The sequence below is a fragment of the Pyxicephalus adspersus genome, chromosome 3, assembly GCF_032062135.1.
Source record: "Pyxicephalus adspersus chromosome 3, UCB_Pads_2.0, whole genome shotgun sequence".
NCBI classification, from domain to species: Eukaryota; Metazoa; Chordata; class Amphibia; order Anura; family Pyxicephalidae; genus Pyxicephalus; species Pyxicephalus adspersus.
This window is the reverse complement of record NC_092860.1, coordinates 48602068-48619624: the sequence shown is the minus strand read 5'-3', so window position 1 is coordinate 48619624 and position 17557 is coordinate 48602068. Positions and strand designations below refer to the sequence as shown.

Here is a 17557-nt window from a genome sequence, read left to right as displayed (position 1 = left end):
CTTGCTCCCACACATTCTCACTAGGAAGAAACATACAGATAGGTATCTGTGACTTTCCTCCAACACCCATTATCTGCATGCTTCATTCACATTAATGAGAGCAAATAAATGTCAGTAAAAGGGTGTGTATTCATACACTTTCATCAGTAAAGCTGGGTGATCCAGCAAACCTGGAATAGATCTGGTCCAGGACTGAAAACATTTGCTAACAAATAGCAAATTAATTTTAAGAAATCCATTCCAGGTTTAGTAGATCACCCTGCTTTACTGATGAAAGTGTACCTTCTCCAGTCGTGGAGAGCTTTAATAAATCAGGCCCATTGAGTTTGAGCCCATTTACAGTTCAAACATTGCGTATACCACTGCTCTTGTAAGTACCAAATATTTGAAGCATATACGTATCTATATGATTTTGCTTTGCTTCTGAATTAGCACCAGGATGCAGCCATATCAGCCTATAACAATAGTAGAAGACTAAAGACAGTACTCACTAGACCTGTACATAATAGGATTGTTAACACCATGAGTATACAATACTTTTTTTGTACCAAATAAATAAACACACAATAATGGCTTGTAGAAAACTTTGGAGGAACTGAAGGCATTTTTTTTTTAATTTGGTTTGTGTCATGTGAGTTTGGAGCCTCCACAATATTTTTACTGCTGTCTGTATTTTTTCTGGGAATATTTACTTTCATTTCCAGTCATTAAGACAACTGTAAATGAGAGGGAACCTCTAGAAAGGTAATATTACACCTGTAAAAAGCTTTTTGCACTGAATCTTTGTCACTTATTCCTGTTTCTGTGAAACTATTTTAATTTGTCAGAGAGACATGAATTGATTTGAAAACTTGTAAGCAGGAGTGCAACATCAAAACAAACACTACAAGAGAGTAAATCCTTTTTATCTTATCCTAACTATCTAAAACTGGATGTACAGTTTTGGGTCCATTTATAAAGCAGTAAATCTGATATTCACTAAAACATTCTGTTTCGGAGAAGCAAGTACTGATAATTAAATACATAGACTCAGAAGATACTCCACCAGGGAATGTTTCAGTGAATGTCAGATTCACTGCTTTAGTAATAAACCCCTTTGAGGCCACTGCCCTTTTATTGGAGTTTAAGTATATTATTATTGTCAAACCTTTAAAAAGCAAACAAAAATCTCATAGGTATCAGAACAGCCATATCGACAACCACCCTTCCTTATAACAAAAATCATGTACTCCTAAGCTATGATGCTGAAAAAGCATTCGATAAATTACTTTAGCCCTACATACATTTACTGCTGGCACACAAAAAATTTGGAATGCAATTGATTGCACTTTTTTTTCCCCTAAACATAAACCCAACTGGAGTCTGTCCTACCAAATTCCAATGGGCAAAATCTTATTTTAGATACCTACCGGTAGGTGTACTGATCCTGAAAAATCCATCAAAAATTGACACGCTTAATTTTAAACAAGCTATCCGCTCCATGAAGAAGGATTTTAAATTGTGGACTTCCCTCACCCTCTCATGTTTGGGTGGAGTCGCACTAATTAAAATGGTCTCTTTCCCTATACTTTAATTCTTATTTTAGACCCTTTCCAAATTTCTACCGCACCAAGATCTAAAAATAATTAATGTTTTGTTCAGAACATTTATTTGGGGAGGAAAACAGTAGCCAGCCGTATTCACTTCATTTTCCACCAATCTGTGAGTGGATTTCTCATTATATTCTCCATGGAACCCCTTAGCTATTTTACATATTCACAAAGAACTATTACCTGAGGAAGTTCAACTTAATCCATTGCTATTTTAACAGTGGCAATTAAGGCATTCCTTACACAAGGCAGAGTCACTTAATGCGCACTCTTCCTTGTTCCTCCCTCTTGAGGGCAATGGTGAATTTGCCCGGGATTTTCTTCTCCTCTTCTCGCTGATTGGACCACTTTGGTCCGACTATTGCTTGATCCAAAAACTCATATGGCTTATTCCTTCCCAGAGTTGATAAAAAGACTCCCCTATATGTCGAACAGTATTTTTTTTCCTATTCAATTACGAGTCTATGCTGTACGAGTAGCTAGGGCTTTAACGGCACATGATTGGAACAACCCTTTAGATACTATGCTACTAACTCCCCCTATTTCTTCCAAAGCTCTCCATCTCCAAACTACATCATTTTTTGAGAATGAAGGTAGATTATTCTACAGCAAAAGTGGGCATGGCAAAATGGCAGAACTATTTGCCCAATTTACCGGTATCAAAGATTTTGCAAATGTATAGAGTGTCTGGAATGTATGAATGTATGGAAAGCGATACCAGCAGTCCAATATCAGGAAATGTTTTTCTGTCTCTTTCACAAAAAATGTTTCCCCTAAATGGGCCCATTATATGGGACTTCCTGATGGGGACAAATGCTTTAAATGTGATACACCAGCTGTGAATTTATTTCATAATTAATGGGAATGCCAGATTAAATAAACGTTTTTGGGGCCACTTGACAAATTATATCGGTACTAATTTACTAAATTTTGTACCACTTACTCCGGAGTGGGCAATTTTTGGAATGGTGGGGAGTCCAGTTTTTCATTTTGGTGGAGAGGCGAGATGTCTGGCATTATTACTCTTGGCAGTGGCAATTATATTTTATATATATATATAAAAAGCCGTGACAATTATATTTTATATATATATATATATATATATAAAAATATATACAGACACATATATACATTTATATCTATAAGAAGCAAACAAGAATGTGTGTGTGCTTGTGACTTTTGTGGGAAAATCTAGTCCGATGGCAAAGCCGAGGCTTCGCGCACGGACAGTCGCAAGATTTACCCGCAGGCGGCTCCTCCGATCAGGCATCGTAAGCCTTTATATAGGTGCCTATGTAGAAGAGCTGAACTCAGTTAACTTTTGCCCAACAGGAAACAAAGAATTCATTTTAAAATATGCTTTTTTCTTAGCGCATATAGATGTTTTAAACATTTGAACAGCACAAATATTTTTTTTTAGGGCTAAGGGTAATATGTGTGCCATTGGAAAGAATGATTTTTTAGGGGAACAGTGACTTTTAATGCAAGCTCGCCAGTGTAAAACTGCCGGGGATGCGCAGCTCCAGCACCGAGATCATTTAGTAGGTGAATTGCGCGTCGGCTTCGGATTTTGGATAAAACCTCAATAAAAATATATTAAAAAAAAAACAAACAAAACAATCTATCAAGATTAGTCATTTCAACTCAAGCTGAACTGAACCTTATGCAGCTCTAGAAAGGTAATAAAATAGTTCAAGAATTGTCCCAAGGGTTTTAAAGTAACTACTGATAAACTCCCAAAGAAAGAATCATTTTTTAAAATAATACCTTATTTTTATATAGCAGACCCAAGTTACCACTTACACAAAAAAATTAAACTGAATAATAAAATTATTACAAAGTATTTATATAGCGCCAACATATTATGTAGCACTTTACAAAGTCCATAGTCATGTCACTAGCTGCCCCTCAAGTTTTTGGAATGTGGGAGGAAACTGGAGTACGCGGTGAACCTTGGACCTAGCATGCTTGTGGTAAGAGTAACAATGCCAAAGGGCTACTTTTCAAGCTCTTATTGTGCCCCTGCCATTAGATGAAAAATTTTTCATATTAAGCATCATTCATGAAGTGTAACACCTACTGGGGTGGCAGACAATATTGAAGTATTAATGTGCATGTATATTGCATTGCGGTGGAAAGCAGAATGATTTTTCATACCAAGGTTTGCCAAAATTTTTCAAAGGATACAAAAATCAAAATTGCACAATTCATAGAACCACCATCTAGATGTCCATTATTAATAATAAACAGGATTTATATAGCGCCAATATATTATGGAGCACTGTACGTTTAATAGGGGCTGCAAATGACAGACAGATACAAACAGTGACACAGGAGGAAGAGAAAACCCTGCCCAGAAGAAATGACAATCGAAATCTATTCATTTTGCTTATATCTGCATCATCTGAATGGTTGTTTAGGTAATTGGCATTCTCCGTATCAAACAGGAGGCTGCAGTTGTGGTGCAGGGCAGCAACTTTCTGAGCAGAGCCTCCTAAATTCAGCAGGGCACTGAAGATGCTACTGAAAGGTATATGTATAAAACATAGGGTCTCTGAATTGTGTTCTCATTGTCACTTTAAATTTGCAAATAATACATTTGCAAGAATAGAGAGTTATTTTTTTGAATTTACTAAATGTAATTTAATGACATAGAAAGAATCCTAAACAATCTCTATAGCAACCATCTCCATAGAAACGAGACCTCCGGCTGTTACATTTAAAATATTACCTTAACAGTGGCCTTTTTATTAAGCATATTGAACAATGCAGTGCTGTGTATGCACGTCATTGTGTCACCTTTATACATGAAAATTTTTAAGAGGTAGCATGTATTAGCTGTAAAAGAGACAGATACAAATGGTTTACTGAAAGTACAGATCTTTCAGCCTTAGTGAGGCTTAGCGAACAGCCTCATTTTTAAAAACACAGACCCACAAGTTATACCAAAAATCCAGAGGTGATAGCTGATCTGCTTACATAATCATCAAATGCTTTGGAAATGATGTTGTAAACCACTGACCGAGGCCCTGATTTAATAAAGCTCTCCAAGGCTGGAGAGAATATATTTTCATCAGTGAAGCTGGGTAATCCAACAAACTCGGAGTGGATTTCCTGAAAGTCATTTGCTTTTTGTTAGCAAATGTTTTAAATCCTGGACCAGATCCATTCCAGGTTTGCTGGGTCACCCAGCTTCAGCCAGCTTTGTCTCCTGCCTTGGAGAACTTTAATAAATCAGGGCCCATAAATCAGTACATTGCCAGTAGTCACAGGTCCTCCGTTCCAATTATTGGTTACACAAGTTATGGAAGCCAGAAGGTCTGCTGTACAGCTAGGCAAACAGCATTTTCATAAGGTGATCAGCAATGGTAGCACCCATAGTTCTTCTCCATAGTTTCCTTTACCTAATCCAGTACAGATAGGGACATACTTTAAGTACATCTTACTTCCATAGACATTCCTCTTTTTGTATATTTCTCAATAAAAAACATACATATTGTATATCTTTCAAAAGTGTTTACTGCATCTAAACATTTATCAAACCTCTGTATTTTTTCAGTGGATTGGATCCAACTTCATTAAAACTGGAGACATCAAAAGTTTTTTTGCAAGTTGATGCAATACTTACAGTATTCTATACCTCCATCCCAGCTGCAGGACATTACAGTCTACCGATTGTTCAAGGGTATACCTTAGTTTTCTTTGTATGTCTTTTGTCTTATTTGCACTGTTTTCTTTTTTACTGTATTTGTTTTTTATTGTCTTGCCTCCTTCAATAAAAAAGATATTTAAAAAAAAAAAAAAAAAACTGGAGACGTGTCCTTTTCTTACATACTTTGTACTAATTGGTGTCCGGCTTTCTCACTGCAGAAAAATGAAAGATATGAAGTATTGCATCAGTATAAAATTTTATAAGTATCTGTACTTCAAGTGTTTTTTGTGCATTTGCAAACAAATGGCTACGCCTATTAAAGAAAACCATTGCTGACCTTTTGAAAATATAATTTGACTGATTGCCTCTGGTTTAAACTGTCACTGAGCTGGAACACACATGCAGCAAGTAACAAAGGCCAGAAGCCCCGATCATGGTTAAAGTCTCAGGTAAATCATGGTAAGTACTTTAAAAAAAACAGATAAAATAAAATCAACATAACAACCAGAATTTTCAGATATAATGGCACCCTTTACAATTGTTTTTTTATTAGTAATAAACTATAAATAATGAAAGCTTTACAAAAATGTGGGAAATGAAGGAAAAAGAAACAGCAGAAATGAAAATGATTTGTTGCACTGTAGGTAATATGTAAGCACAGCACTAAAATGAAAAGGCTTGCTGCTGGAAAGCAAAATGCAAGGCTGGGAGCAGTGTGAGATTAGTTAGTGTGGGTGTGCACAGCAGAGAGGGAGGATGCATGGAGGAGGGATTGTGCTGCATGACCCTGAACTAGGAAACACTAGCTAAACATACAGGCTGGGAGAGGGGACTGGATCTCAGCACCATGAGAGTAATCAGCAGTTTTCTGAAGCTTGGCAGGTTCAGCCTCCCCACTGTGAGTACACAGAGCACATAACACAATAACCTTTAGCTGCAACACAAATCATTATGAAAATAATTAAAAAGCCACTGTAGTACAGAGAAAAAGAAACAGCCAGGAGAACTAAAACCAAGACACCTGTTTCAAATAGTTATACCTTTCATAAACCTGCAATACAGAACTAGCACTATTTTTGATGAATTTGCGTTTACTTGTAATGTAAATGTACAGAATTACCCTATCAATGATTAGTGCATTTGCAGGTACCCGCAACAGTACATTCCTCTGTTCAGTTCTACAACTGTTTGGGTTCAAGACAAATCCAAAGACCATTAAAGTTAAGGGCAGCGGAAATTCTGGTGTTTTTCCAAGGTCTCAGGTAAATCATAAAAGCCAAATATACCACAAAAGCATGAGGAAGGCCTCCAAATGTGTCTCAAGGGGCCTCCTAAAAATTATTTAGGGATCATTGCAAGGACAAGGTCTACGGCTTTTAGCAGAGGGTTAAGGATTGAAATAGGAAAATAAATTTATGCCAGGAACACTAGGATTAATGGGCAAGTAATTTTGTATTTAGAATTATTTCACAATGCAGATATGCTGTACAGAGGACTTCACTTCTGAGACTAGAGGTAGGGACTTGAGCATCATAACCATCAGATGCCTATGGGTGCTATCTGTGGATAGACCTGGTCACTGATGTCCCCTGATAGTGGTATTTTTTTACTGCCTCTGCTCATCTGCCAAGGAACAGTGGCAGAGCTGTAACCATTAGCTGGTGGATCAGTGCCCCCATGGGTGAGGACTCAAAACAGAAGGAAGCCTCTCTTTCTCACTGAAAGCCATTCCAGGTATATTGTTGATCACTGCTCAGCTGGTAAGAAAATACCTGGCTGTCTAACACCTTTTCCTAATTAGACCTATTCTCACACTGTGGCCCAGATTTAATAAAGCTCTCCAAGGCTGGAGAGAGGATACACTTTGACCAGTGAACCTGTGTGATCCAGCAAATCTGAAATTGATTACCTAAATACTATTAGCTATTTGTTAGCAAACATTTTTAATTCTGGACCAGATGCATTCCAGGTTTGCCGGATCACCCAAGTTCACTGGTGAAAGTGTATCCTCTCCAGGCTTGATGAACCTTTAATAAATCAGGGCCACAATCCCATTTGAAGCTCTATATACATCTATTGTAGCTCTCAAAGTGCTGGGGGAAGATGGCCTGAGGAGGACTGACATTATAACACCCTGCTCTTTCTACTTTCACTGGCCAGTCCTCCCTCCAGGGTTGGGCATTAGTGATGGAATGTTTTCATCTTCTCTTTCTGCTTGTTTTAATCAAAAGCTTTGATAAATACATCAGAATGCAGATGAAATTCTTTACACTGCTTTAGAGAGTATGTTAGGTTTGCATGGGAAGTAATAGAAGAACCCTGTTCATGGTAATTTGTAACTTGAAAGAACAGAAGGAGGAGATGGTTTGAGTTGACCCATACTAGGTCATCCACTCTGATATCCTAAACTTGCTGTGGTTCAAGGAGACATATAGCACTGCATTTAAGAAAATGCCTGCACTTTTGCAGTCTGTGAGACCCTATCACAGCTTGATTGTGTTAGAACTAATTCTACCTTACAAATCACTACCACACCCACACTTAAAACCTTTGCCCCTTCCTTTCATTTTTTATTATTTAATTCTTAATGTGTACAAAATAAGGTATGAGAACTAACAGGCGTGAAAAAATTAAAAAATAGGTCTAAAAATGTCCATGTATTTTTATTATTTTGCAAATATTAGCACCACATAGTTAAGACAACATAAGATACAATTCAGAAATAACAAGCCTCTTTTCAAATGGTACAAATTGAATTTTTTCAGGGGTTTCAGAATGATGTCAGAAATGTATTCTTACAACATCTATATAAAACTATATAAAATTCCTTGTAAAACTTGCACAAGTGTTACTGTTAAGTGTAATGCAATTTTTTGGGGGGTTACAACAGTGTCAGAAAAAAATGTATAACATTCCACCTACATAAACCATCTGCATTATACACCTATACAAATGTTCTACTTTACTGGTTCAATAAGCACAATCAATATATAATACTTTTTTTTTGGGGGGGGGGGGGATTCAAGATGGCAAAAGAAACCTCTGGTAATGCCATGTCACCTAGATAAAAATCAATGACATGACAAATTTACTGACTGCCCCCAAATCTCAGCAGGGGCTCTGACCTTACCTGCAATTTAGCACCCCTGTAGTTTTTTTTACCTAGTAGTCCCATGTAAACCTGCTTTCTGTGCCAAAACAGGCCCCCTGACTCCAACTGCCCTTGTCACCCGAGTTCTGCACATTTCCCCATATTACCCTGCCTTTTCCCCAGCTTGTCTATGTGATTGGCCCCCAGTGTCTAGTCATTTTTAAACATTAGACTCCCAATTAATTATTAGGTAATTCTAGGTTTTGTGTCTTTTTGTCTGTTAAGGCTCTCTCTTTATTTTGGGAGAAAACTTGTGACTCTGTAGTTGGTACTGGTAGACAGAATCAAGGTATACAGGGGGGACAAGATATCTGACACTCCTGGAAGCGTGTTGGATACTACAGATTCCTCAGCCAGGCTCCTTAGGTATGGGGTACAGACAAGAGGACAAGTAACTATTACCGTTCTATTAATGGTACTTCTTTTTGTGTAGTAACAGGGTCACTTTATTGCACACTATCAGGAAAAGGCCAAAACTGTGCCACAGTTTTAACTAGTATATCCTAGCAGCAAAGGTCTCAATTCACACAGGTAGCAGGTAAGAAAAAACAGTAGCAGCTGGGTTCATTGGAGGAGAGAGACAAGCAATTCCACCTAAATCATCAACAAAAAGAAGGTGGAAAAAAAACACGAGAACACCTGACACCTAATGAGTACATCATATTTTGTTGTGTAGCATGTTATATGTATCATGCTAAAAAAAAAAGCGCTATACATTCCCTTGTATACATTTACCTTGTATTATAATCATGCACCATATTTAGAGGAAAAAGATAAGTTTGCCTAGTATTTGTGTACATTTTATATATAATATAAAAAATAAAATGTTGTCCTGAATAAAATCCACATTTCAGTCTCACTTCTCTTATGAAGCTAAAAATGTACATATGTTACCTAACTTTTTCAGAGCTTTGCAGTAAATATATCTCATGGGAATTGGAGATTACCCACAGCAGTCTTGGGAAGACGACAAGGATATGGAACTGACTCAGACTCATCCAGGCCAATTAGCCGCTTCCCTGTTCCTTACAAAAAAGACTTGCCGTATGATATAGTGGAAGTAATGGAAGATGTAGAGACAAAGGTAATTAAACACTGATTTTCCATTAGGTGTACTTTAATAGTTATTGTTTTGAAGTGTTCTAACATTTGTTTTAATAAGGCCACATTGTATTTCCACAGAATTTTCTTCTTAAACTCCTATTACCAATATAGTAATTTGTTTATGAAATCTCACACAGTCTGGAACCCCCAGTTTAATAAATAGATTATTTGAAGTGTGTTATAATTCTTTAGGGTTTACAAGGTTTTTGCATAACCAACCTTGATAAAATAAGATATTTGTTTAGTACCAGTATGGTCATCTAAAATGTTTTTTTTGTTGTTGTTTTTTTTTTCAATATGTCTTATGGACCTGGAAGAAGAGCAATTTACAATTTTAGAAAATGTATACATCCAAAGAAAGCGACACTTTACAAAGAGTATGTCTCTGTTGTAGTTCTGATTTCACAGTGCATCTAAACCAGCTCTCATATGCCTGCAAGGAGCTTTTATTAACCACATAGAATTTTTATTTACAGGTTAATGCTATTATTCACTTCACAAGGGCATATAAACAAGTAGTCTTGGTAATACTGTGATACTTAAGAGGAAAATTAAACCTCTATGTTAATGTTAAACTTTAGCATTTTTAATATTGCTTAACTGGAGCGTACAACACTGTAGTTTATTGCCATATGCAGTTCTAGGGTTACCATTCTGATTAAGCAATATATTTGTTCTCATGGAGTACTAAGTACAACTTTGGATACAATGGTTCCTGGTAAATTTATTGCAATTTCACTTCTACAATAGCAGAAATATATCCGTGCCCCAACTAGCTGGATGTTAAAGAATCTGAGGTAAAGCACCTACCTGTGTACAGTGGGTTTGGTCTATTGCACCACAGAATGAAGATTATTATACTGGCCAGCATACAACAAGAAATGCATTCTCTGGAGTAGTAACCATAATATTTACCCGGCAGTATGTAGTAAAACCGTGCAAATAAACTTTGCCATGCGGTTTTCAAAGCAAGGATCCCCACCCCTGAACAGTGCTGGCTTGTCAAAGGTGACTCACATACCCTATATCTTCACACACGCCTATTGAAAAAAAAAAAAAAAATAGAACTACTACAAATGGTTACTACAAAACATGTATTCTTTACTGCAATTGCCCTCTCAAATAAAGGAAATGGAGTGAAAAACATATTATTTCATTTTACCACTTATGAGCCACTATCATTGTTTATTATGATTGTATATGCTTAATCCTTAAACAAGAACTACAGCTAAAAATAAAAAAGAATAAACAGCTCAATAACCCATAGAATGAAAAAGCAGAAATTCAATGTAATGCTTGTCCCTTTGTTTTTGTCATTTGATTTCCTTAATTTTCAATGTTAAATGGCAGTCAGACCACTATCTCAGATTATTGATCTGCATGGCTCTAACCTTTTATTATATGAATTGCATTTAATCCTCAGTAAAGACCAACTTCTGTCACTCTAAAACAAAAGGTAGAGGGTTGTATAAGAATACTAGACTTCTATTTTAAGCTATTCTATCCATGTTTGGATTTTTTTCACATTACCATGGGCTTCTTCTACCCACCTTTGGACTTATTTATTATTACTATAGGGCTTAATACTACTTGACTGTTACAAGACACATGTTCAGTAAAATCATATTTTTTTTGTGTTGCTGCTTAAGAGAAACTATTTGTGCCCTTTCACACTTACGTATTTGTGTAACAATGTGTGTAGCAATGCACACAGAACATTGGAAATCCAGCCTTAGGGACATGGCACTGGAGTAACAAGGGGAGATAGTGGGTACACAATATATGCTACAAAACACTGCCATTGTCTGTGAATAGGGGGGAGGCATCCAAAAGAAAAAAGTGTGTTGCCTGACCCTTGCTAATCTGGGTCCTCCACTAGGCAGTTTAGTCATATGAATGCCTTCCATGTTGCTATGTATTCCTTACATAGGTCACATCAAAACCATTAAACAATATTATTGGGGACCCACCCTACTGGATTCATGCTGCAAGGCCAAAATAGAAAAACTCATTACAAATAAAGAAAAGCCACAATTGTGACTATGGGGAAGTGCTTTTGGGGGACTTGTGAAGGGCTTTTTCCACTTTTTCCACCCACATCAAAAACTCTAAGGCAATGAAAAGCTTTATTTAAAGTTGCTGCAACCACTCCTAGCTCAACGCTGTCACATAACAGGTGTTTGAATTGAAATCAAATTCCCAATTCATGCAGATGAATTTGCACTCGTCACACCCCAGTGTGCACCCTTCAATTATTAGCAGACACGCATAGAACAGTAGAAGAAAAGTGCAGTATCTGGGGATTGCAGCAGTGACCTGACTAGTGGATAAAGAGATCGATAATAGTCCAGAGACAACCTGCCTGTTCGCAGTTATTCATGTTCCACACAGATTTTCTCTATCATCCACCTAGTCCAAACACAACCTTCATTCCCCAGAGCTGTGAAAACTGCACCCCTAACACACACTGTCATATCATACCATGAGCTTTAGAATTGTCATTGTTTGGGCTAATTTCATGATTGGTCCTAATCTGAACAGCAACACTACTTACAAACAATAAAGAATGTAATTTGTAAAACATAGGGCTCTGTTTATAAATTATTCCCCTGTCAGTTTGCTCTAAATTTGTTCATAATTTGTCGCTTACACACATAACTCTTCCTTTTGTGACAGCTGTGCATTTTTGAGATTTGGCACTAGATTGCAGAACGAGTGATTATTTTTAATAGGAAACTGAAAGGATACGCCTAGACAGATAGGACCATCTTTCAGTGAATTTCAGACAAATTGGCAGGAGAATATTTTATAAATAAAGCCCAAAGCGTATATATCCAAACATGTAAAAGAGAAGAGAAAATGCCTAGAACAGGGTAAAACTCCCATCCTAAAACAAGAACACCAGAAAATGAAAAATAGCTACCTAAAAAAAAAGGGTGGGGGATATCTAGAAAGTCAAGTTTTTAGGAAGAGTAAATATTATTTTGTTTAATAGTAATGGAATAATTTTACCAATCTACTTTGGAGGAAAGTGCAGGATTTACCATTGTTTATAAGCAAAATAGATCTCAGAGGTAGATTTTATTGGTGTTTTACACATTGGGTGCTAAGTTTTCCTATAGAAACTAAACAATTGCTGATGGAAATGTTCAGTTTTGTGGAGAGGGGAGGATGAGCAGGAGGAGCTTTGCTGTATCCTTGTACTTGTCAGTTCTTGAGATGGCAAAAAAAGTACATTTAGAAGGTGCAAACTGTGGAGGAAACAACTCCACTGCTTATGGAAAATGCACATTGCATTCAGAGAAGCTTAATATTAAGGTAGGGATGTCTGTTTATTATATATAGAACATGCTTAGTCCTCTCTAAATAAGACCTAGTGGTACACCATTGTTTAGGTGTTCTTTTTCAGTCTTAATCACAGATATGATAAAACAAAATGGAAAGTTAAACAATACCTCTACATGGCTAACTGAGTGGATTACCATTACGTTGTTTGTCAGGGATTGTGTAATAGAAGAAACTAAAATCCATTAAATCACAGAAGGACTATAGGGAGAACTCATTGAAATATTCATGACAGCTTCAAAAAAAATAAAATAAAGGAATTCAAAAAAAGGCATTCAAAAAAAAAAAAAGGAATGCAACATTGCTTCCTATAAAGTAGTTTGGATATAACATATAGAGATCAATGTAGCCATAAAATAATTTCATAGGCAATTTTCTTATTCAGAGTGGCAGCACTTTTGTTTTTTTCTGATTTTTTTTTTCATAACCACTTTCTGTATAAAGACAAAAAAAACATTCTGTATGTTTGTGCTTTTGAATGCTAACCATGTGTAATTTTTTTTTTTTTCAGGGTGGATTTTTACCAAATGTTTTTAAAGCATTGGCTCACCGACCAAGTGAATTCAGAGCGTTTTTTACCTATTATGATGTCCTTATGAACAAGGAAACCGGTAATAACAAATGTATTGCTTCAATGTCTTAGGCCTTAGATTGTCACAGTAAGCATTGCTTGTGTTGCTAATTCACTCACATTTTATTCTTCATCTGCGTTCTATGTTTGAATCTGTTAGACCGTTATGTGTTATGCAGTGTCATCCAAAAACAATATTAAAAAAAAAAGGGTAACCAACGCTTAAGGTACTTGATTTATTTGGGGATTAGCATATTAGCATTCTGAAGCTTTATGAATATGATCATTCAAAGTCAATGCCAATGAAAGGGGCATGTAAGAAGAAACCAAAACAAATCAGTTTTCATATGTGTGCCACTGTGCAACTATACTTTCAATCCTCTTACAAAGTCTAAACCAGAAAAAATTAGGGTGAAATGTCATTTGCCATATACACAAGTATGTCAGGGGAATACTGTAACATGTAAAAATAGTGTATCTGTTAGATATATAATCCTAAAATCTATATTTCATATTTATGTTTCACCTATTTTATTGCATGCGCTGCCTAATATTATGCCTCACCATAAATTAGGCAAATTTACAATTTGTTACAGCAACATTTTACCTTATATTGTACTTCAATATATATATAAATAACAAAAGGTATTCTTGTTGCAGGAAACCTAACCAAAGCTGACCGAGAGCTTATAATTGTGGCTACGAGTGCAAGTAATAAGTGTCCTTATTGTGTAACTGCTCACGGTGCATTGCACAGGATATACTCAAAGAATAGGATGCTGGCTGACCAGGTAAATCTGATTTCCTAGATTTAGGCACAGTACTGTGTGCTTTCAGTGCTACCCCCTTCACTAATTTATTAAAGCTGAACTAAATGTAAAAATTAAATTAGAGAGACCAGCAGGTTCTTTACTGCAGAAGGGACAGGCAAAGTCCCTTCTTCAAAGAAATAAACTTGGCTGCCTAGCATATCCCCGCATACTGCACTGAGCACAATTCAGTATACTTGGAAAAGAAAATTGCAGACAGGTAAAAAAATGCCTGTCCATTCTGCAATGAAAATGCTGCCTACTCACAATTCTGCAACTATAGTTCTGCTTTAAGTATGGGATTCCTGGGTTTAAAGCAGAACTTAACTAAAAACAAAAAATATCACACTTGCCTTTATTCCGGCAGGTCTCTCGAGGGCGCTGGTCCTTCCCACGATCCGGTACCACCATCTTCTATCCTCTCTTCCATCTTCTTCGATCTTTCTGCATCAGCCGATCTCGCACTGCCCAGATGCGGGATCAGGTGACGTAGCCACTGCGCATGCCTAATATCACCATCTCTTTCCCCTTGGAGGAAAAATGCCCCTTCTACACATGTGCAGAAGGAGCAGCCAGGGCCTCCTGGGATGCATGACGTAGGTATCCTGGAAGACTCTGCGCTCCCAAAGGCAGTGCCCACTTTTTTTTTCTTTAAAGGGTGTTGCACTTTAAAAAAATAAATAAAAAAACACCAACATTTTTACCCTACATAGAAGGGTTGTCTACCCTACTGTGTAAAGTAAAGATGTTGAGTTTAGGTATGCTTTAAATTAGGGATAATGTTGAGGTATTACGTGTCAATGTTAAGATCCAGGGAGCTTTTCATGTAAATGATGTTTAGAGTTTAGACTCTTCTAAAGAGTTTATTTGATTAAGGTTTAAGTTAAGCCTAAAGCTGCGTACACACGGCAAATTTTTCTCGCCCGATAATCGGTATCGGCCAATTATCGGGCGAAAATCTGCCGTGTGTACAGTCGGTCGTCGTCCATCGTCCGACGACCGTCCTGGCGGATCCATGGACGATGGACGACGACCGATCCTAATGAAAGGGAAGGGGAGAGCGCGCAGCAGGGTGCCGCTCCGTCGCTCTCCCCCTCCCTTCTCCATAGAGCATGAACGGTGCTGTATGTACAGCATCGTTCATGCATCGTGCAGTCTTTTCTCGTTGGAAAGGATCGTGAAAGATCCTTTCCAACGAGAAAAATTGCAGGTGTGTACGCAGCTTTAGGGTCAGGTTTAAGTTGGAATTTCAGAATATAAGATAAAGGTTATACTTTTTTGTTTTTATATTTGTCTTTTTATAATTATTATTATATTTTTTTTTTTTTTTTAAGACTACGAACACACGTCAGATGATTCTCCTCCGATTAACGCTCCAGGACTGGTATCTGACATGTACATTGCTCATCCGATGTCGTTCATGAATCTGTCCTGGCAGATCCACGGACGACGAACAAGTGTTTTGTTGTTGGAAAGGATCGTGAAAGATCTTTTCCAATAACAAAAATCAAACATGTACGCAGCCTAATTATTGCTTTGTATAATTAATATTTGCTTAAAATACTATCTATTCCACAGCTGCAGCAGTATTTCTGTCCATTGAAGATCTGTGTTGTTCCTCCTCCCTGAACAGGCAAACTTTTGCTAATATATAAGCATTTTTATTTTTAGGTGGTTGTGAATCCTGAACTAGCAGATTTAAGTAAGAGAGATCGTGCCATGCTGGAGTTTGCCCTGGCAATCGCGAAACCAGAAAACATTACGGAAACGCACTTCCAGAAGCTGGAGGAGCACGGATTTGATCGTGAAGATGCTTGGGATATTGCAATGGTTACAGCCTTTTTTGCCCTGGCAAATCGTATCGCTCATTTAACTGACCTGAGACCCAATGAGGAGTTTTACTCCTTAGGAAGAGTTCCAAGAGAAAAGGCAAAAGAATAATAATTTATAGTTTGTTAGAAAACTGTCTCGCAGATCACATCAATCTACTCTCCATTGAGTACCTTACCTAACCTGTCAAAAAATCAAATAAAAGCACACATATACTTTTGTTTTGCAATGCTAAAAACTAACTTTTGATTTATGATATAAAGTTTGAAATTATGAACTTTATACCTTTCTTTTGTAGGAATTATTGGTTTGGGATTATTAACTGTCAGATGACACAGATTTACACTTGTAGTGTATTTTCAGAGATACTGCTACAATTTTACAGAGCAGTGCATATGTATCAGTAACTGCAGGTCCTGCTGAACCATTTATATGCTGCAGCATCAGATGAGCTGTAAAGTCTGTATTACTACTAATAATAAAATAATAACTGCTGTCTCATGCTGAATGAGCAAAAAACTTGACAACATCTCAATACAACTTGTAATGGTTAAGCTCTTCCTGAAAATACTAGCTGCTTGTCTGTTATGCTCGTTCTTTCCTTTAAATACTTCTGCTTGACCTGGAGCATGGTCCATATTTGGTTGCGTCATTGACATTGACAGAATTATCTGTATATAAGTGATAACAGGGTGACTAGCATTTTAGGAGAGGTGTGGTTGGGATCATTATCCTGTTGCATGACCCAGTTTTGGACAAGCTTTAGGTGTTGCACAGTTCGCATTGAATTTGACTCTAGAATACATCCATATACAGAGGAGTTTATGATCGACTCAATGACTGCAATGTACCCAGATTCTGCTGCTTAAAAACAAGGCCAAATGGCCCCTATTCACTACAATGCTTGACAGCTGGTTGGGGGGTTTTGTGCTGAGATTTTGGCACTGTGTGTTATGGCCAAACTCCTCTACTTTGGTCTTGTCTGTCCAAAGAGCATTGTTCTAAACATCTTGTGGTTTGTTTACATACAAAAGTACAAATCTAAACCTGTGTTATTTTTTATGGCATTATAACCTATCTCAGATTGGTGGGCAACAACAATTGCTTCAGTAAAATCTTTGCTGAGGTCTTTCCTCCTTGGCATTGTAATAGAAATACCTGAATGCTCCAGACCAACAGACTGCCCAAACTTCTCCTTTTTTAGAGGCGGTCACACTTGCTGACCAAATAACCAAGTGCCTTTCATTAGCGGCACTTGACTGCTCCTTACCCTCTTATTTCCTATGGAACGGGTAAGTGTATACTTTCACATACTGCTTCTATATTTTGACTTAGTTTTAGTTCAATAAATAATGACACCGTGTAATACATCATGTGTTGTGCATCCTAGGTTGTATTTACCTAATTTTAGGACCTGCTGGAAAACATGATTTTTTTATATCTCCTGATACACAAGACTTTAGAACTGAAAATGGAGACTTATTTTTCATGATTATACATGTAGCT

At 37.1% G+C, this 17557-nt stretch overlaps 1 protein-coding gene across 1 annotated transcript; it reads left to right on the top strand.

The window, feature by feature from the left end:
• Positions 1-6010: 6010 nt before the first annotated feature.
• LOC140326141 (uncharacterized) lies at positions 6011-16333 on the top strand. The gene is made up of 5 exons (XM_072404492.1): positions 6011-6139; positions 9300-9476; positions 13353-13452; positions 14073-14203; positions 15893-16333. Exons 1-5 carry the CDS (start codon positions 6089-6091, stop codon positions 16160-16162), a joined length of 729 nt encoding a protein of 242 aa, XP_072260593.1. The 5' UTR covers positions 6011-6088; the 3' UTR covers positions 16163-16333.
• The last annotated feature ends 1224 nt before the right edge of the window (positions 16334-17557 follow it).

Coding starts and splice junctions, on each gene's coding strand:
- LOC140326141 (XM_072404492.1), top strand. CDS start 6,089: ATGAGAGTAATCAGCAGTTTTCTGAAGCTTGGCAGGTTCAGCCTCCCC. Junction 6,140..9,299: donor GCAGGTTCAGCCTCCCCACT/GTGAGTACACAG, acceptor TAACTTTTTCAG/AGCTTTGCAGTAAATATATC. Junction 13,453..14,072: donor CCTTATGAACAAGGAAACCG/GTAATAACAAAT, acceptor TTCTTGTTGCAG/GAAACCTAACCAAAGCTGAC.